The 23898-nt window shown below is 47.1% G+C and overlaps 1 protein-coding gene across 3 annotated transcripts in view; it reads left to right on the top strand.

The window, feature by feature from the left end:
* Positions 1–21878, top strand: part of VPS53 (VPS53 subunit of GARP complex) — a 62124-nt gene extending 40246 nt beyond the window's left edge. For 2 of the 3 annotated variants that reach the window (XM_062506980.1, XM_062506979.1), the window contains 7 exons: positions 558–640; positions 4089–4167; positions 9044–9192; positions 14027–14096; positions 16385–16522; positions 19009–19113; positions 19379–21878. In XM_062506980.1, coding sequence (XP_062362964.1) covers positions 558–640; positions 4089–4167; positions 9044–9192; positions 14027–14096; positions 16385–16522; positions 19009–19113; positions 19379–19549 — 795 coding nt within the window. In that variant the 3' untranslated portion in view covers positions 19550–21878. Of the gene's footprint in view, positions 1–557; positions 641–4088; positions 4168–4555; positions 4854–9043; positions 9193–14026; positions 14097–16384; positions 16523–19008; positions 19114–19378 lie in introns of those variants that run through there. The other variant, XM_062506981.1, reaches the window with a different exon arrangement.
* The last annotated feature ends 2020 nt before the right edge of the window (positions 21879–23898 follow it).

The following is a 23898-nucleotide window of genomic DNA, read 5'->3' as shown; positions in this document are numbered from 1 at the left end:
CACAACAATAATTCAGAATACTTTTGGGAAAATACTTGCATGAAATATTGGGGCAATGTGGAGTGGAGAGAGGAGGAATTTATGCTGATGTGATTTGCAGCCGCGCCGCTCGTTACATTCAGGTGCTTCCAAAATGCCATGGGTCAGGAATGAGCTGTGATGTTTGGCTGTGTCCAGGCCTCTCCACCACTAGGTTTGGCAATCCTCCTCCTCCTCTGCAGTTTGGGCACAGGCAGACTGTTGAGAAACATCTTTATTAGCAGGACAGATGCCACAGTGTTAAGCTACTACGGTAGCATGTCATACTAGAGTTACATATTTGACCTTGGAGCTTTAATTCTTTGAGGACGTGGAGCCACCATGGCCCATCCTGGCAGATCAACAGGTCTGGCATGCCAAGAAGGAAAGATTTCCAGTGTTACTGGCCGAGTTTTGGATATAGTTTGGTCACAGATTAAGTTTGAAGAAGCTGACCTTTCCAGGGCATAAAGTTTACAAGAATGATTATTTCGAGTTAGAAACCTGATCTCCCTGTTGCTTGTTTTGTTTCCCAACAGTTGGAAGAGAAGCTGAAAGAAAAAGTGGATGCAAGCCTAATGGAGAGAATCAACCTGACAGGAGAGATGGACACTTTCAGCATGTATGTCCAGCACATGCCTCCTCCCAAAATGTATCAAACATCCCCTTTTGTCAGCCAGATGGTGCTGGAGCAGTAACAATCCTGAGATGGTGGTGTCACAGGATCCACCCAGATCCACAGCCTGGGTACTTCCCTGCTGAGGGAATGGGATCCTCTTGTCTGCTCCAAGAGCAGCACTAGCACAGGCTTTAGCTGCTCCCCATGAGCCAAGCCAAAGGAACAAGAGCACTGGAAAAGGGAAAGGAAATAGTGAGTTTCCATTTGAAACATCATTTGCATCTTGGCAGCTCTGTGAGGTGGCTGTTACATTTCAAGAAAGGAAGCTATTTCAGTACATTCCTTCCTGCTTTAACTTCCCCCTGATAATCAGCAGTCTTGTCAGTATGATCAAACCCTATTTCAGATGACATAAAAGACTGATCCAATCTTATGTTTGAGGATTATAATTGAGAGAAGATTATCATTCATTAAAATTACTTTTCATGTAACAGTGCTAAATATATTCTGCTCTAACATCCTTTCCTCTCCACCCCTGACAGACAGATTGAATATATTTTTTGAGACAAGAAAATTGAGGCAAAAGTTGTTTTGCCTCATATCAGACAAAAGAATATCTTGGGAAGACTGGGAAGATAATCCCTGTCAGCAGCTCTCCCTCTCCCTGAAACTTAGATTCAGCCCAGATACTTTTTTCAGAAGACTTCCTTCCTGTGATTCCTCCTCTCCTGCTGCAGTGGACAGGATCCCACTGAATCTCCATCCAGCTCTTTCACGTGGTCTCAGGCTCCATTCCAGGCTGCAGAGTCTCCCTTCCCTTCAGGTTCTTCTCAGACCTTTTTAAGAGTGAATCCCTGCCTGAAATTCAGGCTTGCTGTGTCCACTCAGCCAAAGCAAAGCAAGGTAGCAGGGAAGGAGAAATAAAATGTGCCATAAGATGGGGATTTCTTAACATGGACAAGTGGAGGGTGAGTTTTGCCAGCAGGATCCAGCAACCACGAGTGGCTGCTTGATTTCCACAGTGGCTGCCTCTCGAGGTGGTTGGTCCCAGATAACCAATGTGAAATATTTTGGAAGTTGTTTAATGTATAGCTCACGTTTACTGCTTTGGACAGGTTTAAAGTCTAACTGACAGGGCTGATATATCTTGTAACAAAAGCTTTTAATTGACTTTCATTCTGTTCCAGCTGAGGGCTTTGTCCAGCCTGCTGTCAGTGTAAGTCAGAGCAATAAACCTCGCTGGCGTTGGCTCATTCAATGTCAAACAAGTTGTTTCTTCTGGGATTTGATATCTTGTTAGGCACAGTCATAAAATAAGTGATAAAATGCTGTTTATGCACCCTGGAAAGTGTTTCTTCTTTCAGAGAAAGGCAAGTGCAGAACCACCCCAAATGTGTAGAAAAGGAAGGTTTTATCCTTGGGGTGACAAAGCAGTTTCTCTAGGGAAAGTGGGAGAATTTATGAGCTCTTCTTGAAGCTCAAGAAAAGAAAAAATATTGCAATGTAAATGCAGAAATCCATCATTTCTCTGTTGATCTGTTTTGTGATATTATGGGCAGCATTCAGAGAACACCTCAAGTGCTGGGCTCACTGTAGTTGCTGTTCTGCTCCTTTGTGGCCTCAGCTTCCTGAGCTTCTGTGCTCATCAGGGATGGTGTGAGGAGTCAGCCACCACTGCTTTGTGCTGCCTGGGGTGAGGATTTTAAGTGTCTTCCTGCAGAACCAGGCTCCAAACCCTCTCAGGGTGTCGTGATCCTTTGTGTTCCCAACACATTTCCAGCTGCACCACCATGCCTCCAGAGCAGGTGTTGATTTTGAAGTGAAGACAAATGAGTTTCTCTCCCCGTTTGCTAACTTGTGGCTTTCAGGTTGAGAGCCTGAATGTGGTGACCCAGCTTCTGACAGACTGCTGAGCATGGACACACAAGTGGTGGAGTCATTTCCCATGCCCTCAAAGCTTTGTGTTTCTCTTTGGTGCTGAAGCACAGCTCTTCCCTGCCAGTCAGGTGCCCTGCAGGAGTCAGCTGTGCCCACGGGGTGCTTATTTCAGTCTGGCTCCCTTGGCCTGGTGGAATCCCCCAGGGAGTGGATTCTGTAGTGCCCAGCAGAAGCAGAGGCACCAGCAGAAACAGTCACGGGCTTTTTTTATCCCAATGCAAGTTTTAGATGGTGTAACTTGAAGCCTGTAGTCACTTCATCTCCCATGCTAATTTTTCCAACTAATTTTGGATGACTTTTCCTTTAGAAACAAATTAATTGCTTTGAAGGAAGTCTTTTACTTTGGATCCTGTTCCAGACTTTATATGCTGGAGCTGTAGGAAAGGGGGCAGGCAGTCTTTCTGAGTTGTGGTGAAGAACAAATCCCAGGTCAGAATTAAGTGTGGGCGACACCATATCTCAGTGAGAAGGTAGAGACTTAAAAATGTTTTGAATAGTGAACCCCAGAGTATCCAAAAGTTCACAAAGACAATGAGGAGGAGGAAAGATGGTTTGAGGAAGCATTGCCTAGATTTCTCACAGTCCTGTAATTCTCATCTGTGCTACCATCATGAGAAAAGAGCAAAAGTAAAATCCACTCCTTACAAATATAATCCTGAGGTTGTAAACACGCATCTATGGCAGATTTAAAGTTGACACTGTTTTTAAAAACTGTGCTGAGTGAACCAGAATCAGTTATTGCTTCTAGCAGAAGTTGTCTGCAGTGGGAGTGCTGGTTCTGTGCCCCTGAGGGGGATCTGAGCTGCTGCAGGCAGAGTTTCTTGGCTGTTTTGGGATCAGCTGCACCTTTATGCACACCATTATATGGTGGCCTTAAGTATGTCTCTAAGCAATATCATGCTGTTAAAAAAAAAAATAAAGGGTGAGGGAGGGAAATGTGTTTGACTAATGTGTCATTTAGTCTGGTATATGTCTCAGGAACTCAAACAATGGATGGCAGCAGTCCTAGACATAGTGTAAATAAGACATCTGCCTTCATCTTCACACATGGGAGACACAGAACTCATGCAGATGTCATTTTTAAAATCCTCTGTGCAAGTTCTTGTGAGCAATAGAATATTGGCTGTGAATAAATGGAGAAATGATAAAACGTTGGTGTTACACAGACTGGATTAAATTTGAAGCTGAATCCCAGTCTGGGCTTGATACTTGTGGATTTCTCCTCTCCATCTGCCACCTTTGATCCCAAACCCTGTTTTTGTGTTAAAACAGAGAAAGGTCAACTGTAAAAACATCCTCTCTCCACTGGAGCCCATTGTGCAGCTCCCTGCAGAATTTCCCAGCTCCTCCTCAGTACAAGTTGTAGCTGTGTGCATTCACATCAGAGTGCTGCTGTCAGCCAGTAGAGGATTTTCCTCCTCTCACAGTCAAACACTCCAGTTCTGGCACTCTGTTGCTCACTGTGATTCTAAAACTCATGCTTGATTTTTTTTTTTTTTTCACTCTTTTGCAGTGTGATCTCCAACAGCATCCAGCTGTTAGTGCAGGACCTGGATGCAGCTTGTGACCCTGCCCTGACTGCTATGAGCAAGGTAGGGGTGGATTTTCAGGAAGAGGTCACCTTAAGATCCATGTGGAATTCTTGTGTGCTTTGTTTGATTTCACTCATTGGTGGTTTGCTTGATTTCACTACTGATACATTCTTTACTCTGATTTTTTATTCTTACTTTTTAGAGCAGCAGTTGCTGTATTCATAAATACATTCCTCACTCCAAACCTTCTTATTATTCAGATTAGAGCTTTCAGGCTTTTTGCACCACATTAAAACTCACAGACAATGAAATACATTCAGTAAGTACTCAAGGCTTTCTCTTTCCACTCCCAGTGCCAGTGAGAGCATTTAAAATTGGAAAAACTTTTGTCATTGTGAAATTTCAAATACACCTTCACGTTTGCTCTCTCCTTTGTCTTCTTTGGCAGGGAGTTTTACCAGGCTGCTTGTTTGGGGCTCTTAAATGGAGGTACTCAAATGGAGGTGATGTGGAATTGAGATTGAGCCTTATTGCTTCTGTGATCCTCTCAAGGACATATGGAGCCATTCCTGGAGAGGCCCCTATGACTGGAGCTTAAGGATTTTGTTGCAGTTACACTGCTGGCTTTTATATGTTTGAAATGCAGAGCTGTATTTCCTTGCCAAAGTATTGTGAAAACCCAGACTTGCTTTAGACAGAGGTGAAGACAACAAAAGTGGATTGAACTACTTTTTTTTTTCTTTTTAATTAGAAATATTAAACATAAAGCTCCATTTTTGTAGGATCAACACACTGTCTCGCTGCCATGAATTTTAATAGCTTTCTGCTTTATGATGTATTCCAGCTGTAACCAGCCCCACCACCCCCAGCTAATATTTGAAGTGGAATGCAGCTGGTAATAGAGCTTGTACAGGTTCCAAATGGAAAGAGGATTTTTTTGCCCAGTCAAATAACACCACTAGGAAGGGCTCACCACTTCAGGTGTTGCCTGTGTGCTGTGGCAGCCCCCCAGATCTCCTGAACCTACAGAGTACAGTAATATTTGAATCACTTAGCTCTGGCTGTTTATACCCAAGTAAACCACAACCTTGAGAAAGCAGCAGCTGGTAGGCCATTTATTTTTGTCTTTGGAACACTGGTAAAATGCAGCACATGTGATGGGACTGATGATACATAAACAAGTTTAAGTGTTATGAAATTAGCTAAATAAATACTTGTCACTTGTGCACACACTCCACTATTTGCATCAGACAGAGTTGCTTTTATGTGATTTTTATTAGACCTGGATTTGGTGCAAGAGGTTTTTTTTTCTTTTTCCTTCACCCTCCTCCTCCCTTCAGGGCTGGGTTATTACTCTGACACTTGAATAAGAAATGCATGTAATTATTTAAACACAGAGTTAGTATTTGGAAATGTAAAATTTCAGCCTGTATTAAAGAAATAAAGATTGTGTGACTGATCCATTCCAATTTTGCTCTCTCAAGATCCATACTCCATTAGGGCTCTTCCTTTGTTTAGCTTCTTTTCATTTCTCTGGTGTCCTCTAGGATTGAACATTCCCAGTCCTTTTTTTTTTTTTTTTTTGTATTTTTGGTCTTTTTTTTTTCTTTTTTTGCAAAAATGTTCAGGAACTAGAGAGGTAAATTATGAAATGCTTAAACCTCTCAATCCACTTTGGCTGCAGGCCACGTTGAGAGATTTAACACAGAAAACAACATAAGGAATATTGCTTTCAGCTGGGAATGCTGCTCAGTTTCCATGATTCTTTACTTTGTGTGTTCTGAAAAAAATGGTAAATGCTGAGAAGGCCCCATATTACCAAATTTGTAGGTGATAATCCTTACTCAGACTTTACAGCAGGTGTAGGATGATTAAACATGGCTCTAGGATAGGGAGCTGGGATGTGGGTGGGAGGAGAATTTGCCCTAAAACCCCTGTTGTGGTATTCTGGATAACTAAGAACTGTTAATGTGTTTGTACTGATCTGTAGCAGGCACTCACATTTCCTAGTGTGCTTCCTTTTTAATCTGTGGGATGAGAGAACTGCTAATCTGCACAGGATTTTCTTCGCCCCAATTAAGTTCATGGTTTGCACTGGGTAAGGCTTGATTTACACGCTGAATTAAGCATCAATTTATGTGTAAAACTGTGCCTGTAAGTGGGGCTGGGGGACATTTTAGTGCCTCACATCGATCTCTTGCTGGGTTTTTACATTTTCTTAAAACCTTTTGGCACAGCTGCAGTTCCCAGTGTCCTCACAGCTGAGTGGACAAAGCGGGGCTTTAATCATTTCTCCACTCCACACACAGAAAACCCTGAGAACAGAGCAATCAAAGCTGCCAGCTGCTAATTAAAAGCCCTCAGGAGAGCGTTTGAGCCCTGGAAGAGTGTGCAGAGTGTGACAGTGCAGAGCCCAGCTTGTGTCCCCAAACACAGGGCCAGCAGCACTGTCAGCTCCTGCTGCTCCCCAGTCCCCTCTCAGCCCTTCCTGCAGGAGCAGCTCCAGGTCCAGGCAGCAGGTGCCCAGTCTGGAGCCTGCAGGGAGAAGCTGGCAGTGGGATGCTGCTGGAAACAAAGGAGAATTGAAGATTTCTTCATCCTCTGCTCAGTCACAAAGCAGCCCCTTTGCTGGAGGGCTGGACACAGGGGAGAGGGACCTGGTGGCTCTTTGGGGACACACAGGACCGTGCCACTCCTGAGCTGTTCCCAGGAGACAGCAAACCAGTTTTGCTCAGGGTTTCTCTTTCCTTCTGCTTGTTTTACCCTGAACCTTGTGTTTTGTTGTGAGAAGCAGGAGGCAGCAGCAGCTCTTCCAAGCCTTGCAGACACCTGGTGTCCTCCCAGCCTGCAGGTGCCTTTGGCTTCTCCCATCCAGTGAAATCTCACTGCTTCTGTTCCTTGGACTCATTTCCAGCTTGTGTATGTAAACTCTGTGGATATCCCAAGAAAAACACAGGACAAGGGGAAAAGAGGAATAAATTTAAAACGACAGGAACAAAGCTTTACCAGCAGAATTGGGCTCATATTTCTTTTGATGACTTTTCAGTACGTGTGCTATTCCGTTCTCTGCAGCTACTGGGTGGGTTTTTTTGGGTGAAACACACCCACATGCACACACACACAAAAGGGCTATTTTTACTGTTCATACTTTAAAGGTTTGGTTGTAAAGTATTGCTTTTGGAATGACCAACAAAATGAAAAAGCTACTGTTTCATTGTTGGTGCAATAATTCAGCTCAGCAGTCCCTTCCCACTTTCTGGCCATTCCCACTCTGTATTGGGTGAGGATTCTTCTGTCAGGAAGGGAATGTGTGAATCTATCTGGGAGAAAGGCACAGAATATTCTGTTTGGATGTGATCAGTATCATGAGGAGTAGAAAAGCAGGTGAACAATGACAGGACTTGAGGGAATGGCTGGAGCTGTGTCTGGGGAGGTTTAAGTTGGATTTTAGGGAAAGGTTATTCCCCAGAGGGTGCTGGGCACTGCCCAGGCTCCCCAGGGAATGTCACAGACCCAAGGCTGCCAGAGCTCCAGGAATGTTTGGACAACACTCTCAGACACAGGGTGGGATTGTTGGGGTGTCTGTGCAGGACCAGGAGTTGAAGTTGATGCTCCTTGTGTGTCCCTTCCAACTCGGGATGTTCCATGACTCTGTGAAAACCTGTGGAGCAGGTGATGAGAGAGATATCCATCCATTCCAACCACCCAGCTGATGTGAGATCAGCAGGCTGAGGGTTGGTTTGTTTAGTTTAAATAAAGACAGCTTTAGTGGGACATGTGTAGACTCAGACACTGTGGTTTTGCAAAGAATTTGGCTTCTCTTTCCCACTAAGTCACTTAGGCTGTGTGTTGTTTGGATGGAATTGAGTCAGCTGAGTTGCAGGGGGCAAAGTTAGCCATATTAAATTCAATTAGAACCAGGAATAAAAAACTATATGCAAAATCCAGAGCTTGGGAAAACAAACTTGAGGACAAACAACCCCTCAAAGGAAAAAAATCATCTTCCATATGTGCCCAGTTTCCTCTCCTGATTTCCTATGAGTTTTCCTCCTGTCTCATCTCCAGCATGAGGAGCTCCAAAGAGTTATTGGGAGAACATTGCAGAGTTCTGAGCAGCAGCAGAACTGAGTGTGCTTTTCTGGATGCTTGTGTTCCTCTGTGAAACTCTGGTAGATACGTGAGGCCAGGCCGGACCCAGTCACCTCTTTTTTGGTTTTTACACTTGATTAAAATTGGGAGTACCCTGTGTACTGCAAATCAGGCTCAGAGAAAGTCAAGGGAGCCACAAATCTGGCTCCTAGGGGCTGTTTTCTTGCTGGAATAAATGAAAACAAAATGGGAGGTTGAGTAACTCTTCTTGTTTCGTATTTTTACATGAATTTGGAAGAGCTGGAGTTGGGCATCCTGGCTTGTACACCAGCAGTGTTTTCAGTGAGCTCCACTGGTGCAGAGTGCTTTGGACTTTAAGACTTTTTACCTCTTCCATCTATCTGTCATCAGTCTCACCAGTATTAAAGTCTTGGCTGCCATACAGGAATCCTGACTTTGCAAGCTTGCAGATATTTTCTCAAATGCCTGTAATCAGGATTTATATGGGCACTTCATCCCAGCAAACTGGAAACTGTTAAATATTCAAGCAGCTTGGTGTGCTCCAAAGGCTTTTTTTAATCCTAGTGGTCCCGTGTGGGTTACTGCTCACAGTCTCTGGTGCAAAAGGGGCTGCTCTGGCTTTTCTTTGTGTCTTCTTGTGGAAGGGTTTTGCCCAGTCACTTTAATGATGAAGAACTTAACCTTGGTGGTTAATTGCAGAGGCAGTTTCTAAATGATTCCGTAGAGATCCCCTGGCAGGAAGTTTGTACAGTTTCCCTTACCTATTGCTTGAATGTTAATGAATTAAACAGTCATTTTTGATTGTTTTTTCTTCCCCTTTGTGCAGATGCAGTGGCAGAATGTGGAACACGTCGGTGACCAGAGTCCTTATGTCACCTCAGTGATCCTCCACATTAAACAGAATGTCCCCATCATCCGTGACAACCTGGCCTCCACAAGGAAGTATTTCACTCAGTTCTGCATAAAATTTGCAAAGTAAGTTCCCAGCATACACAATTCATTCAGGTCATCCCATAAAACAGTGGGGTGATCACTGTGTGCTGTTTGCCAAGTGCAGGAAGTTTTGGGTTGGGCATCTTTAAAAGACTTTGAATATCTGACTTCAGATACAACTCTTGCTGTGGGAGAACCTACTTTTCTTCCATGGGGCTTCCAGGTACTGAGAAATTTGCCTCAAAGTAACAGTTACACTAAGCCCTATAAGGAGGACATGTGAGAGAAGTATATTCTACTTTCACAATCTAAAAGCTGCTTTTCTGTGCAAAAATAGCTCAGTCCGGAGGGGAAATTCACATTTAAATGTTGGGGGGTAATAAAGTATTTTCCTGGCAAGCCACTTAAAGTTGAGCAGCATGAAAGGAGTGACAGATGAGACAGAATTGCCCCTTGCTGCTGGATTCAGGGTGGGCATCCAAACTTTTATCTCTGTGTCTGAAACAAAAATTCTGGTTTTGGGAAGATACTTTGAGCTCTTCCCTGCTTGCCTGTGGCCAGCTGAGCTCCATCCACATGGCAATGCCCTGAGAGAAACCCTCAGGAGTGCTCTGCCAGCTGTAGCTGCTGCTTTTGGTGTCACATGTGACCGTGCTGGTGGACTCGAGCAGTGGCGTGCGTGTCATGTGTCACTCTAAAATACCTTAACGTTTCATTCATCTCTGATAAGGTAATCACCCTGAAATAAGCTCTGTGGCCAGGCAGGGACTGTGTGGGTTGGAGATTTGAGCTGCAGCTCCTGCCTCAGCAGGGTGGGATGCAGCAGCTATCCTGGGAGCTGGGAGTTTTTGCAGCAGGGAGGCTCTGCTGAGAGCTTCATCCCCCCCTCTCTGTCTGGGGGTGCTCATGAGTTTGCATTAAGGAGCAGTTCCTGATAAATCATGTTATGATGTTGCCCATAATCACTGTTTGAAACGCTGTCTCAGTGAGAATTTATTGTATGAAAACCTTCTGTGTGGTTACACTTGAATTTTATGTGATAAATAAAACTCCCCATTTATTCAGCTGTTCACAGCACACTCTTAATACCTCAGCTTAGTTGCCTCCCTTTTAACTTTATTGCTAGGCACATACCAAGTAAACTCCAGATGAAACAGCTCTCAGATTTGAGTGAAGTTCCCATCTAAGCTGAGTGTCCTCATCCATGGGCACAGAAGCCACTGCTCCTCTCTGAAACGTGGGGGTTTTTTGTTGTTTGTTGTTTTTTTTAAGACAGCTGCAGCTCTGATCTGCAGCCCATGAAAATTGACACACAGTCCTGAACTCACTGTGCCATGGATCAGATGTAGAAGGGCAAAATGGGTTCCTGAAGATTGGTTTTGCTGGATCTGTGCAACTTGGTGCTAAGGAGAATCAGCCCAGGGATAAGGGAGCACCAATCTCCTTAAAATGCCTTTTAATGCCTACAAATATTTGTATTTTTGAAACTCTGAATTCTTATGAAATATGCTGGCTGGGCTAATATAAATACCTGGCTTTTTGTGTGCCCCACAATGCTGAAAATCCTTTTAACAGGCCTTGTGCTTCTCCACATGCTAATGTCTGTGTCTTTGTGAGCTGCCACTTCTCAGCTCTAATGGATTGTATAAAGCGTGAGTGTTGAGTTACAGGACCACAGGGGAGAAGGCAGCTAAAGTCACTAAATTTAAAACAGCAGGATCTGAGCCAAGTCTGGAGAGAAGAAAAATGGCCATCAGAAACTGCATCAATCCTCTAACCTAATTTGTCATTCCTGCTTTGTTTTGACCGATGTGTTCCCTGGGGACAGTGAGCAGCCATCAGCTTTTGGGGAGGCACTGGCAGGCAGGGTGGGGGGCTCAGCTCTCCCTGCACCTTATCCTTTGAAATCAAACCCCACAGCAGCACAGCCTATGGCTGCTATGCTGGGATGTGTTTGGGAAGTCTGTGACCTGACCTCAATGAGGAAGAGATTAGAACTGAGAGACAGGAAAAACAAACAGTTCTGCCTCTCGCCGGGGCTCCTCCGTTTGTAGCAGCCAAGCCTGGTGGGTGCTGTGGCCTTCCAGGTGCTCCAGCTGAAAAGTCAGAGGAGTTTGGTGGAAGAAGGTTGTGATGTGGAGGTTCCTGGAGGTTTCAGGGCTGAGCTCAGCCTGGGCAAGGGCTGGCACCAGCTGGGAGCAGGCAAAGAGCAAAACCCTCCTTGGCTGCAGTGACTCAGTGACAGCAGAACCTTTGGGGGATGTCCTGCAGGAGCTCAGGCTGGCAGACGGACAGACAGACTGTGGCTGCATGTCTGTCTGTGCCTCACTCAGCAGGGCATTGTGTTTGATGCATCATCAGTGCAGGGGATTAGGAAAAAAGGAAGGCTGTGGCAGAGCCACTCCCGTTGGGTGGGAGTCTTGCAGATGCTGTGGTTTCTGTGCCTTAGGTTCCTTATCTGTCTTGCACTGCTTTATTATTACACTGGGGACTTATCTGCTTCTAGGGAGGCTTTGCTGGGTTCAGTTTTATAGCTGAAGCTGTAAATGAATTCTGGCATCCAGTCTAGCTGTGATTGTGCAGGGAATAGAGGCATTCAGAGCACAGAGCCTCGTGCAGAGCATTACCCCTGAACATGCACGTATTATTCACATCAGGATTGCCTGCTGTACTCTGAGAGCACCAGGCATCGAGTCCAGCCTAGGCAAGAGGCTCCAGTGCATTTTTCTGTTAAGTGCAACTGCTCTTGATGGTCTCTGCTAGTCCAAAAAGAAAAAAAAAAAAATGGGGAGGAAAAAAATTCCAGAGCAGCCCTTGGCTCTTAGTTTGTCTTGTCTGTCCTGCTGGAGTTGGGAAGCTGTTTCCAATAAGGCAGCGTGAAGTAAGAGGCATGTGGGGATGGAAGGTCACTTTACCCCTCTGCACTGATGGTGGGTGGCCATCCAAAGGGGCCTGGGAATTGTTTCATGCAAGACAGAATGCTGTCTATGGGAGATTGTGTGGTTATATAGAAAAGAAGATTAAAACCAACAGGGGAGGGGGTCCTTGGGCTACCAGTCTGCTACCCTGCAGAAGGAAAGGCTCACCCTGTTTCTTATAACAACATGAGATTTAGCTCCATGCCTGACCTTGCAGAGGGAGGGACAATTGGATCTACCTGCACTGTCAAAGGCACAATTAATTTCTTGCACTATTCTGCTAACAGTGAGCTGCTGCATCCAGAATTATTGCCAATTTATCATTTTCTAGGATCACCTAAGCTCCAGCTGTGCTCATCACTCTCTAATTGCCCTCTGGGAATTAGTTATAGACCTGAAAAATGGACTTTTAAAACAGATAGGTTAAATCTCCACTGTAGTGGTTTTGTGCAAGAGGAGACAGGGCTTCTTTTTCTCCTCCTCTTTCTGTTTTGTTGCCAAGGTTGTTTCTCTGGTGGCCAAATTCAAAACTGCTTGGGGCAGCCCAGTAGCTGGTTCTCAACAGTAGTTTGAAATTGTTCTCCTTGACACCTCTCCAGGATAAAATGATTCACTGAGAGAGGTAGTGACTGTGTCTGAGGGAAGGGGAAGGGAAGGAACCTTTGCTTGTGAGGGCTCTTCCTTGAGCCATTCCTTTGGGTTTGCTCAGCAGCTTGGCACGCTCTGTGCCTGAGCTACACTTCTGTCACTCTTCCGTGAGAAGGGATGAGAAATAAATGTCCTGGCTTGGAAAACAGGTAGCAGGACAAACAAGATGCTGTCCACGCTCCTTGCTTTGTGGGGAAGAAGGAAAAAGCTTAACAGATGCAAGGAGGAAAGCATGCTGAATTTAGAGCATCATCATGAACAGCCTCAGTCCAAAGCACAGCAGTCAGGGTGACTGATACTCTCTTAGGATAGAGCCACTAAAATCCAAAAGCTGCCACTGGGTCATGGGCAAGTCTTGGAAATGTGAGCCCTGCAGGCATTCAGCCAACAGAGGACATGTGAAAGAAGCAGAGTACATTAAAAAGGCAGCAAGGGAAGATTTGTTCAAGTGGTGTGGTCCTGACAGAGTTTGTTGCTCATGCAGCTCCCGAGCTTTCCTGGTGCTGCTCCTTGGAATGGTTGGGGCAGGAGCTTTTCCTGCAGGTGTCCAACCAGTGCTTTTGCTGGGAGGGAGCATCTGCTTCTCCACTGCTTCAAAGCCTCAAATCAAGAGGCAACAAGCTAAAACCAAAGCTGATGCTCTGAAGTGGTGAATATTGGGCTTCCATCCTCACCAAGCCCTCTTTGGTTGGGCAGTCATTTTTCTGAGTCTGAAATCCATGACAATAAAATATGGTAATGGTGTTTTCCTTTTCACAAAACTTTTTCTTGTCTTGATTGTGTTGGCCAGCAGTTTTCTGGAAGGGTGCCTCTGTGTGAGTGTCCAGGGCCCAGCAGACCTCCAGGCTTGGCTGGACCTCAAGTTCAGTGTGTAATATGCATGTTATGGAATTACTTGTATGCTGGAAAATGTAGGTTCTGGATACAGTCAAGACACTTCCACTCTCATGAGCAGTGAGACTAATCCTGGTGTGTTGCTGTTTTTTATGATGCACAATAGTTTGTTTGCTGACCTTTTACTGTAATACTTCATATTTAGCTTATAGCAATTTATTTACCCAGAGTGTATGTGCAGCTTCTCAATAAATTTTGAGATCAGGAGGGATTAAAGCAAAAGAACTGTGCCTAGGGGTTGGGTTTTTTTTTTAATTTAGCATATTGAACATGTCTGGAATGAGCTCAGGAAGCTGGCACTGGGAGTGTCTTTGTGGAAGCCATCCTGGTTTGGTTCTGCATGCTTTGTCACCACAGAAGACTGGCTGACTGCAAATATTCTTATGTAATTGTATCATTTTGTATCTCTCCTGCAGCTCCTTCATTCCCAAATTCATTAACCACCTCTTCAAGTGCAAACCTATCAGCATGGTGGGTGCAGAACAGGTAAGAAGAAATAGGGGCATTGGCTGTCATATTTGATGGCTTTTGGGTTCAAGAAATGGAGGCATCTCCCACCCTTCCTATGAGCTGGATCCTGCTGCTCTGTGAGGATGGGATTTGGAAGAGGCAGGATTTCATCTGTCCCCTGCACAAAGAGCTTATTAGCCCTGTGGGCTCGTTTTTTTTTTTTTTTTTAAAAAAAAAAAAAGGCAGAATCATCCCTAATGGGACTGCTATGAACTTCAAATGGGTGCCTTCAAAGCTGCTTGGGTTTTAGGCATCAAAGATGGTTCTGAGCAGTGTCTGCAAAACGAAACAGGAGCTCTACATCAAAACCTTCCTCATCCTTAATGGAAAGCAAATGAGTGAAGCTTGGTGCCTGCTCCTCTTGTGTGATGAGCAATAACCTGGGAGTGATTAAAGGGAGTTGTCTTTAAATAAGTTTCTCAAGTGATTAACCAGCAGTGGGCTTGTGTCTAATGTTAAAAGCTTTCAATATTTCTGTATGGGGATAACAGGCCCAATTTGCTGCTTTAAAGCAAACTGGGAAGGGTTTTATTAGCCTGATTCCCAATGAAATTACATATCATTAGAAGTGGGACATACCTCCCTGGGGATAGGGGTACAGAGGTCTCAGCAGCTGATCTCTCTCTCTGCAGCATGTAGAACCCCAGTTCCCTTAAAATCTTTTGAACCCCCCTGGTCATCCACCAGCATCTTTCCATGCCTCTTTCTCCTCCCTGGTGCAAATGTTGCTGGGGAATAAGTTTTCCTGGCCTTTCTGGTTCTACACACAGCTTTTCCTGCTGTTTGTTAACAATTATGGTTGGAAAATGAATACTGGGGTGATATTTATGGAGTTATTCCGTGTTCAGTGCAGGGAACAAGACGTGTGGGGCTTTGCTTTGTGTGTTTTCCACTCTGGCTTAACAACTCTGCATCCCAGTGAGCTTTGGCAGCAAGTTAGCAATGCCAGGGACCTGGAATGGGTCAGGGGGGGAAATGGGGTTGAGGGGACAGAGTGTGCAAGAGCTGTGCCTGTGGGAAAGGCTACAGAGCATGCAGAACTCCTGTTAGCCATGAGAGTGAGAAGGATGTGAATTCCCCAGCTGTGGAATCTCTCCCTCTCTGGGATCCCTGGTAGACACACAGGAATCCAGCTATGACAGCCTGAGCCCCAGCAGCCTGGGGTGCACAGAGCTGCTTCTCTGTGCTGTGGGTTCCTGGCTTCCCAGGAGGAGATTGATGGCATCAGCTCTTCTCATGTAAACCATGGAGAGGCAGCGCCCAGCAAGGACACCCCGCAGATAACGGGGTCCAGATTCCAGCCAGCCTGACCTGCCTCTCCTCCTCCTCCCCAGCCCAGTCCTTCATGTTCCTTTGGATTCCCACGTGTGCTGAGGCCAGCATTCACATTGCTGTGGTCACTTCTGGGAGTTCTGCAGTGCCCAGAATCTTTTGTGTCCCTCCAGAATGAGCTTCCCCCAGCTCCCTTTCTGAGGAAATGCTCTGGGTGTGCTGACAGCCCAGAGGGCTTTCACACTCACTGCTGCCTAAATAAATTGGGATGCTCTTCCTCCAGTTTGATTTCAGATCTCTGTTCTTCACTGGTCTTGTCTCTTCAGACAAACTTTGTGCAAGCAGAGGAGTGTGGTATTCGGGATAATTTTGCTCTAAGGAGCCCTAACCCACAGCATTTTGTCATGAGACAGTGCTGCTCTGTCTGGGCTCACTTTCATGGCTGCTGCTTTTTTATTTGCTGGGGTAGTAACAAACAACATCCAGGCTGTGAGCAGTTCTCAATGTGGCTGTATTGTGTGACAGTTTTTAAGGAAAGAAGCCCCAATCAAGGAATTGAGTACATGCAGAAAGCCTGACACTGTGGGTGGCTGGGTGCAGGAGGGAGCTTGGTGTTAGTTCGTTTGACCTCCTCAGTATCTAAATCACAGTACAGCTCCAGGTAATCAAGATTGTTTCACTTCATACTGTTGGGGGGAAAGGACTGGAAATCTGTGCCTGATGTGCCAGATGTTGGGCTGCCATAAGTAATTTCTATTCAGCAGAGCAGTGCTCTGTTAAAATCAACCACGATGTTGATGTGTAGCCATGGGTGATCGTGTCTCCTGGAAGTGTCATTCATTACATGGATCAGTCCCTCCTGTTCCTGCAGTCCAATTACCAGGACTTCTTCCAGTGTGGGAAGTGTTAAACTTTTAAGGATGTTGGGCTACAGCAGCTGGTGGATCTTGGTAGAGGGAGCCTGAGTAACAGAGTGTGGTTAACTCTTGCAGCTGCTCTTGGACACTCACTCTCTGAAGATGGTTCTCCTGGATCTGCCCTCCATTGGGTCCCAAGTGGTGAGGAAGGCTCCTGCCAGCTACACAAAGATAGTGGTGAAAGGCATGACTCGGGCTGAAATGATCCTGAAGGTAACTCAAGACTTTTGATAACCTGCCAGCCAGACTGCTGGACTGGGAATCAGAGTGAGCAAATTCCAGGGGGCCCTTCCTTTGAATGCAGCAATCTGCAATTGCACATAACGTTTGTGAGCCTGGCTGGGGGCTCTGCCAGCTGCTCTGCAGAACTGGCTCTCTCCCCTTGGGTTTGGGTTTGCCCCCACTCTCTTTTAATATCACTCTTGAGTTTTCACCCTCACTTTTCAAGGCAACCAAAGGCTCAAGTTCTGCTCACTAGGAGAGTTGGGGAACTTCAGGTTCCTTCAGGAGCTTGTGAAAATTTGAATTTGCATCTGTGTGAGTGTGTGCTGTGGGGCAAACCCCAGGGTTCAGGTTACTCCAGGCCTTTGTGCAGACTCTGTCACGCAGGGGAGCCAAGCCGTGCTTGAGTCACCTGTTTACTGTCTAGTGTAACAGCCAGTGCAAACATGTCTGGGTTACTGTATTCACCAGAGCCCTTTTTCATTTTCCAGACCTGGTGCCTGGAAAATGACCCAAAAGAAGTGTGTTGTCTTCATAAAAAGCAGCAAGTAAAGCCATCTGCCCTTCCCAGTTGGTGCTGGAGCGAGAAGTCAGGTTTGATCTCAGGAGAAGCTGGGAGCTGTACAGTTGTACTCTCCTGGGTGATGGGATTGTCCCCTGCTCACCAGCAATGCTAGGAAGGCATTCCTGTGAGGGAATTAGTGGGACCTAGGGTCAGGCAGGACAGGCAGCTGCCAGCCAGAGGCTCCTGTAAAGCACAGCCAAGGCAAGGGGGGGTGAGGAGCCTGAGCTGTCCCTCCTCACCTGCTGCTCAGCATGGCTTTGCTCCCATACCCAGGGGAATGTCACAGCTGAGCTTGTGCTCTGGACTCAGACATTAGCTCTTGGAGTAAGGTGACTTGAGATGTTAGTGAATTGTAATCTAAATTTTCTTAGGAATTACCTGTATAAAAACGTCCTGGTTTGTGCTAATGGGAGCAGGGAAGATTGGTGCCTGTTGTGTACAGAGCAGGTCAGAAGAGTAATGGAGTTAATTTGTCTACCCTTGGCATCACACTGGAGAGGAAAGCAGCACATGGAGTGCTGCAGGTCCCCAGGCTTTGTCACACAGCCCATGCTGGCCCTGCTGCTGCACAGAGCACTTCTGGCCCCAGGTGAGGGCTCTGTGTCAGTGGAACTGCAAATCAAACAGCCACAGGCTGAGAGCACTGGGAGCTACAGTGTGTGTTCCCAGGCTTGTTCTGGGGCAGGTAATTCAGGAACACAAACCTTGGGCCCATGGGCAGCACAAACAAATCCATTCAGCTGAACCCCACGGAGCACAGATGGGAGTGGGGAGGAGGGCACCAGGCCATGCACATCCTGCAGAGCTCTTCCCCTTCTCCTCTGGCTATGCTGTCTGAAGCTCCAGCTTTTCATCTTGGCAGAAGATTTTTACAAGAGCTGTAAATTAAGGATTTATAGGTGTATACATGGCTATGATGTTTCAGTGGTCTGAAGTGCAGGGAAAGAAAGAAATGTCTTGGTGACAGAATACAGTGTGGGGTGAGCTGGGTCAGTGCAAACATATGGAAATGTTTTTGGAGACAGGGAAGAGTCTGGTCTGGTGCTGTTCCTGCCCATTTACACGCACACAGACGCACACACTCTTCCCCAGAAAGATGGTTTGGCTACACAGCATTATCAAAAGATGTGTTCTCTGTGGAGCTTGCTGCTTAAGCACATCAGTGAGGGATCATCTTACCAGCTTTGAGGCTATTTTGATTTTTTTTCCTGTTTTTTACGATCGCTCCTGAGCAGATGTTGGTGGGGGGGTTCCCATCCTTCATCTCAGCCTCTCCAGAGCAGTGTCCAAGAGGACCTGCACCCCAAGCATGGAATGGCTGCCTGTGGCACTGCTCACCCACTGGTGACATGTCAGGAGAACTGCAGAGCAGAGATCTCTGGCCCAGGCTGTCCTGGGGACCGAGGGAGTGATCACAGAGTGTTGTCACATTTCCCTGTGACACACTGTGTGTCCTGCCTGCAGGCAGGAGGGAGCAAAAGGGACACGCAGTCAAAGAGAGGCTCTGGACTGTGTCCAGGCTGCCTGATCTCTGGGGACTTCGTGAGTGTCACCACCACTGCCAGCACTGTCCCCTGAGCAATTCCCCAGCTTGTCTTCCCTGTGCAACATGATCAAATCTTGAGCTTTAACAATGCCCCAGTGCCTGCCAGCCCACAGGCCACAGACAGAGTCCTGCTGCTCTTTGAAACATGATGCAGAGCCCATGAGCACCACTGCTGTGCTGAAAGAGACCCACCTTCCTCCCTGCTCCTTCCTCTGCTTCTCTTCGCTCTCCTTCACCTCTCTCATAAGCAGCCTCTTCCTTGTTCCTTAAGCATTTCATTTTAGGAGCCAGTCCTGTGCCAGAGTTGACTGAGCACTGCCTTTAACTCCGATTCTTTGTCTGATCTCTTTTCCCTTGTCTTGGCAGGTTGTGATGGCTCCACATGAGCCCCCAGTTGTGTTTGTGGACAATTACATCAAGCTTCTTGCTGACTGCAGCACTGACACATTCCAGAAGATCCTCGACATGAAGGTTAGAACCTGGCCAGGGCTCATCCTCTAGTGCTGCTTGGGGATTGTTGAGTGTTGTGAATTCTGAGTGGCTTGTGGGTGGGACAAGTATATCTAGAGCTGCTACTGAAGAAAAAGCTTCCAGTTCATTTCACATTTTCTTACCTGCTCGGGGTCACGCAGAAGTCTTCACGCAGCTCCTGGCGGGTGAACAGGAGGTCGAGGTTTGAAATGGGCTGTGCTACAGCTGCTCCCAGATGAGTGAATGCTGTCCTTTGCTCCCTCAGGGCCTGAAGAGGAGTGAGCAGAGCAGCATGTTGGATCTTTTCCGCCTGCGCCTCCCCGCTCCTCCCCCCGGCGGGGACGGCAGCGGTTCCCTCTCGCTGAGCGCTCCCACGCCCGAGCAGGAATCCTCTCGGATACGTAAACTGGAGAAACTCATCAAAAAGAGACTCTGAGGCAGCAGCAGAGGGAAACTCCGTGGCTCAGGACTGGCAGCAGAGCTCGTCAGGCTTGTGATTTCCAGCGTGTGCTGTCACTCCCAATCCCTGTGATCTCTCAAGCATTGTGTACTGCCACGCTTTCAGAAGAATCTGACCGAGGTGTTTGCCCTTAGCTTAGCAGGAGTGAAAGCCAGGACATTGCCAGATCCAAGTGATGGAGAAAAGAGAGGCATCTGGAAACCAGCAGCTACAGAAACAATTTAGGTGGATTCAGAGACTTATCTGGCTCTGATGCACTTGGTGTCGCAGCTTTCACCCTGGCTGAGCTTCTGCTGCTACAGCACTGAGGGTTTTGCCTCGGTTCTGTTACTGCTCACTCCCTGCTGCAGAGCTGTTCCTCTGATTCCTTATTTATTGTGGGGTGGGGGGGAACCAACTCCAAACCATCACCACCACCAAAACCCCCAGCCCTTTAACAGCTGGGATCTGGCATCTGTAGCTCCACTGAATCAATGAGATGCCCAGGAGGGAATCCCAAGGCAGATTTCTCCCCTGCTCCCAGGACAGGCATGCATAAAGCACCATGAAACAGCAAGGCAAATCCTTTTCAGAACAGGAGGAAAGGGCTGAATTAATGCCTTCTGCACCTTGGCAGAACTCCTGCCAACCAGCTGGCAGCCTCGGCTGCTGTTGGAGCTTAAAAGCCAAGCGGGACAGGAGTGGAGCCCTCTCCAGCTGCTTGGTATTTCCCTGGCGTGTGCTGGGCTCAGCTGCTGTCCCCAGTGGGATCCCATCCTTCCTGGCCAGCATCTCTCCCTCTCTCCACAGAGTCCTTCATGGAGCCAGGGTCAGACTGCTCCAGCCCCTCATTCTCACTCCAGCTGGCATGTCCCGAGCAGGGATGTGCCACCTTGGCACCTCTGCTGCCCTGCAAGGAGAGGTGCTGGAAATGTTGGCTCTGTCAGGGAGCCAGGGCCACTTGCTGGGACAGGAGGCTTTCAGCAGCCATGGGCTTCAAGGCCCTGCTCCTCTGAGCTTCAGCTTGCAGCAGTGCAGAGGGGCAGGAGAACCAGCAGTGAAATATTTTGGATAACCCAGGCCCCTCTTGCCATGGCCCAGCTCCTGGCTCCCAGCCCCAGAGCCAATGTGGAGCAGGGCTGGGATCAGTGCATGCTTCCCCAAGGAGTCTCCATGCAGGGAGGCCTCACCTTGTCATTAGGCCTGCTGGATTTCTTCCCAAACTCCTCTGTACCCTTTCTGGGAGACTTTGAAGGCACATGCTCAGCCATGAGTGAGTCCCACGTGGGTGTAGGGCAGTTCAACCAGTCGTGCCTGCGTTATTTAATTCAGACTTCACTTGCATGTGCAGGAAAGAGAAGTCCTGTACCAGTGTGGCAGGTGAGGAACAGCCATGCTGTCAGATGCCTTCCTGGGAAGGTTGTGCTCCCCACCAGGGCAAGTTTGAGCCTTAGGACTGTATTTATTTAGGGGCTGTACTCACAGGGATTGTAAAAATCACTTCTGCAGATCAGGGAAGGGGGATCAGACTCCTGGAACGTGAGCTCACAGACCTTCACTGGGATGGGGAGTGAAGAGCAGCAATATCAACCCTGTGGGGAGGGATAGCAGTTTCTCATCACTCCAGTTTTACAAATCTGCTGTTGCCTCATTTACTTCCTCTCCTGATTGCCTGTTAGGTGACAAAAGAAGGAATGATTGAAAGCACATTGGCATCCTGAGCAGTGGTTCCCTGAGGACAGATTATCTCAAGGTGCATGTGCAGGATGGCTCATGAGGTACCACACTGCAGAGCTGGAGAGGAGGGAACATGGGTTTGCAGAGATTCATTATTCCCATGAGGGGATGAATAATTTATTTTAGATGAATTTTTCTTTGCTTTGTCTAAGGCTAAGACTCTCACTAAATTATGAATAGCTGAAGACGATGTTGAAGTTATCATTGTGTGTCTTACCCAAAGGCTTTCCCCATTTCATTCTCTGCATTTCATTCTGTAGATAAGAGGAAATAAAAGCAGAAATGAATTTTTAGTTTCAGTCTTTGAAGAACGCTACAGGCTGTGTGTTTGGAGTTCCACTTTCAGAGAGAAAATCCACAGTTTTCTACTTCTGGTGTAGGAGTTTTGTGCCCCTGGTCTTGGGTGTTTATTAGATTTGGCAGGTCTCTATTTGTGCATTAGCTCTTTGGAGTTTACAGCTTTGGGGAATAAAGGATGATTATGCGTTTTCTGTACAAAATGCCACTTTTTACGGTTTCAGGCCGGGGTGTAATTCTGTCTGTATGTGGGGAGTGACACTAAAACAAATTAAATGGTTACTGATGCTCATTGCTGGGTGTTTTCTGTACTGCAAATCCCAGTGGCTGGGATGGACCTCACCCAAAACGTGCTGGACCCAGCAGTCCCTGCTGTCCATCTGCTCCTGCAGCTCCTCTCTGCCTTTTCCACCTTCTCTGGCAGCATCCCCATTCACAGCAGCTCCCTGCACCGCGTGGGTGGCTCAACACTCCCGACCTCGTGCCCCTAAATAATCACATCGTTTCTGCTGTCTGCCACTGCGGGAGCGATCCTCATTTTTCCTTTGAAATTCATTAATGGGTAGTGCCTTTTTACACGCTCTGCATGACGCTGGAGCAGCTCCTTTCGCTCGGAGAATTAATGACTCATTTGCTTTTCTCCTGCCGGTCCTGCCCCCTCCACCCTTGGGCAGGAGCAGCCTGCGCCGGGCGCTGGGTGTTCCTTTCTTTCCCCTCATTTACAGCCAGGACTCTGAGCATCCAAATGACGATGTCCAAGCCTCCAGGAGCCTTTGCTTGGCTCCACGAGGGCGGTGGCAGCAGGGCTGTAAAAGCTGATGAAACTTCAGCGGCTTCAGCCACGTGCTGTCAGCGCTCGTCCCTGCCGTCAATCCCAGTGCTGGGTGAGCACAGCTCCTCTGTGACACACCCTGGCATTTCCCATCTCTTTGGAAATAACTTTCCAACGTTTTCAAATAGCACAGCATCCTTTTTTGGTTTGCTTCTCCCGGCCACAGTCCCTGCGTGGCATCGCTTGTGCTTCGGTTGCTGATTAAACCAAGCACGCTCGGCTTGGTGGAAAGTCCTTTATGGAAGGAGGATCTTGATAAGAGACTTGTATCTGCCCTGTCCTGCCTGTGTGTGGGCAGTTAAATAGTAAATAATGTAGACAAACAGGGGAAAAGATTTCCAACGCCGTCATTGGAAGTGGCACAGGTTGGTACAGTTGGAGAGATTTTAAAACCGGTCAGACTTTCCGAGAGGGCAGAGTACATGTCCGAAAAGCAGAGCCCCTGTTCACAGTGACTCAACAGTATTGGAGTTACTGAGCAGTTAAAATTCTACTTAAACATTTCCTTTTCATCCTAGCAGGCAGACTGGCAGGTCTGGATGTTGGTGCTGCAGGAGACCTTTGGGTGGGCTGGAAAGCCCAGAAATGAGAACCTGGGAAGGCACAAAAAATTACCCCTTTGTGTCAAGGCACGCCAGAATGGGAGGGTTTTTTTGCTCGGAAATAAGGAGCAGAAAGATTTCCAGGAGCTCTGCTTATCCCAGGCACTGAGATCCCTCTTGCTTGGACCCTGATCCCCATGGGAGTGACTGTGGGAGCACCCACAGCTCTCAGAGGTGACTGCTGGGATGTGCCCCAAGTTCCCCTCTCCTAAATTGCACTTTAGTGGGTTGTTGGCAGCGTGGATTTTCACCCAGGAGCTGCACAGCAGCTCTGAAGTGATGATTGTGTTCATCTGGAAACTGCTCCAGTGCCTTCCAAGGCATCTGATTTCATAAAGGGCTTTTATGGGAGATTTTGGAGCAAGGAGTGACCAGTTTTCCTACTGCTTGCAGAGATCAGCATCTCTTTTTTGGGGGGGACATACACTTAAATTGAAAGGAATAAAACACCTGTCCAGCACATTTGCTCAGACCCCAAAGATTTCAGTCAAAATTCTTAAATGTCCTTTTTCTTTCCATCTGCATTTTTCAGCAAAGACAAACAGCCTCATAGTATTTCTTCAAAGGAATGTAAATTCCTTGAGGAAGTCTCCGGAGTTCCCAGCACCGCATAGCTGCAAACCACAGACGCCTACGGCTGAAAGTTCTGCTCTGCTTTTAATTTTGGGGCAGGGAAGGAATTTTTTCCAGAGGTTTGGGTTCACTTGTGCTGGGCCCGTCAGCCCAGACTGCTGCTTTCTGTGCAGGGGAGTGTTGACTTTGGCCGGCTGCAGAGTTGCTTTCCCTCCACAAGAGTATTCCCCCACCAAATCTGATGACATGGCGCAATTATTTCATTAGGATTTTCCAAAAAAGGTTCCCTCGGTCTCCTGTAGTGC

The sequence above is a fragment of the Cinclus cinclus genome, chromosome 22 (assembly GCF_963662255.1).
Source record: "Cinclus cinclus chromosome 22, bCinCin1.1, whole genome shotgun sequence".
Taxonomy (NCBI): domain Eukaryota; kingdom Metazoa; phylum Chordata; class Aves; order Passeriformes; family Cinclidae; genus Cinclus; species Cinclus cinclus.
This window is presented reverse-complemented; position numbering and strand designations above follow the sequence as displayed.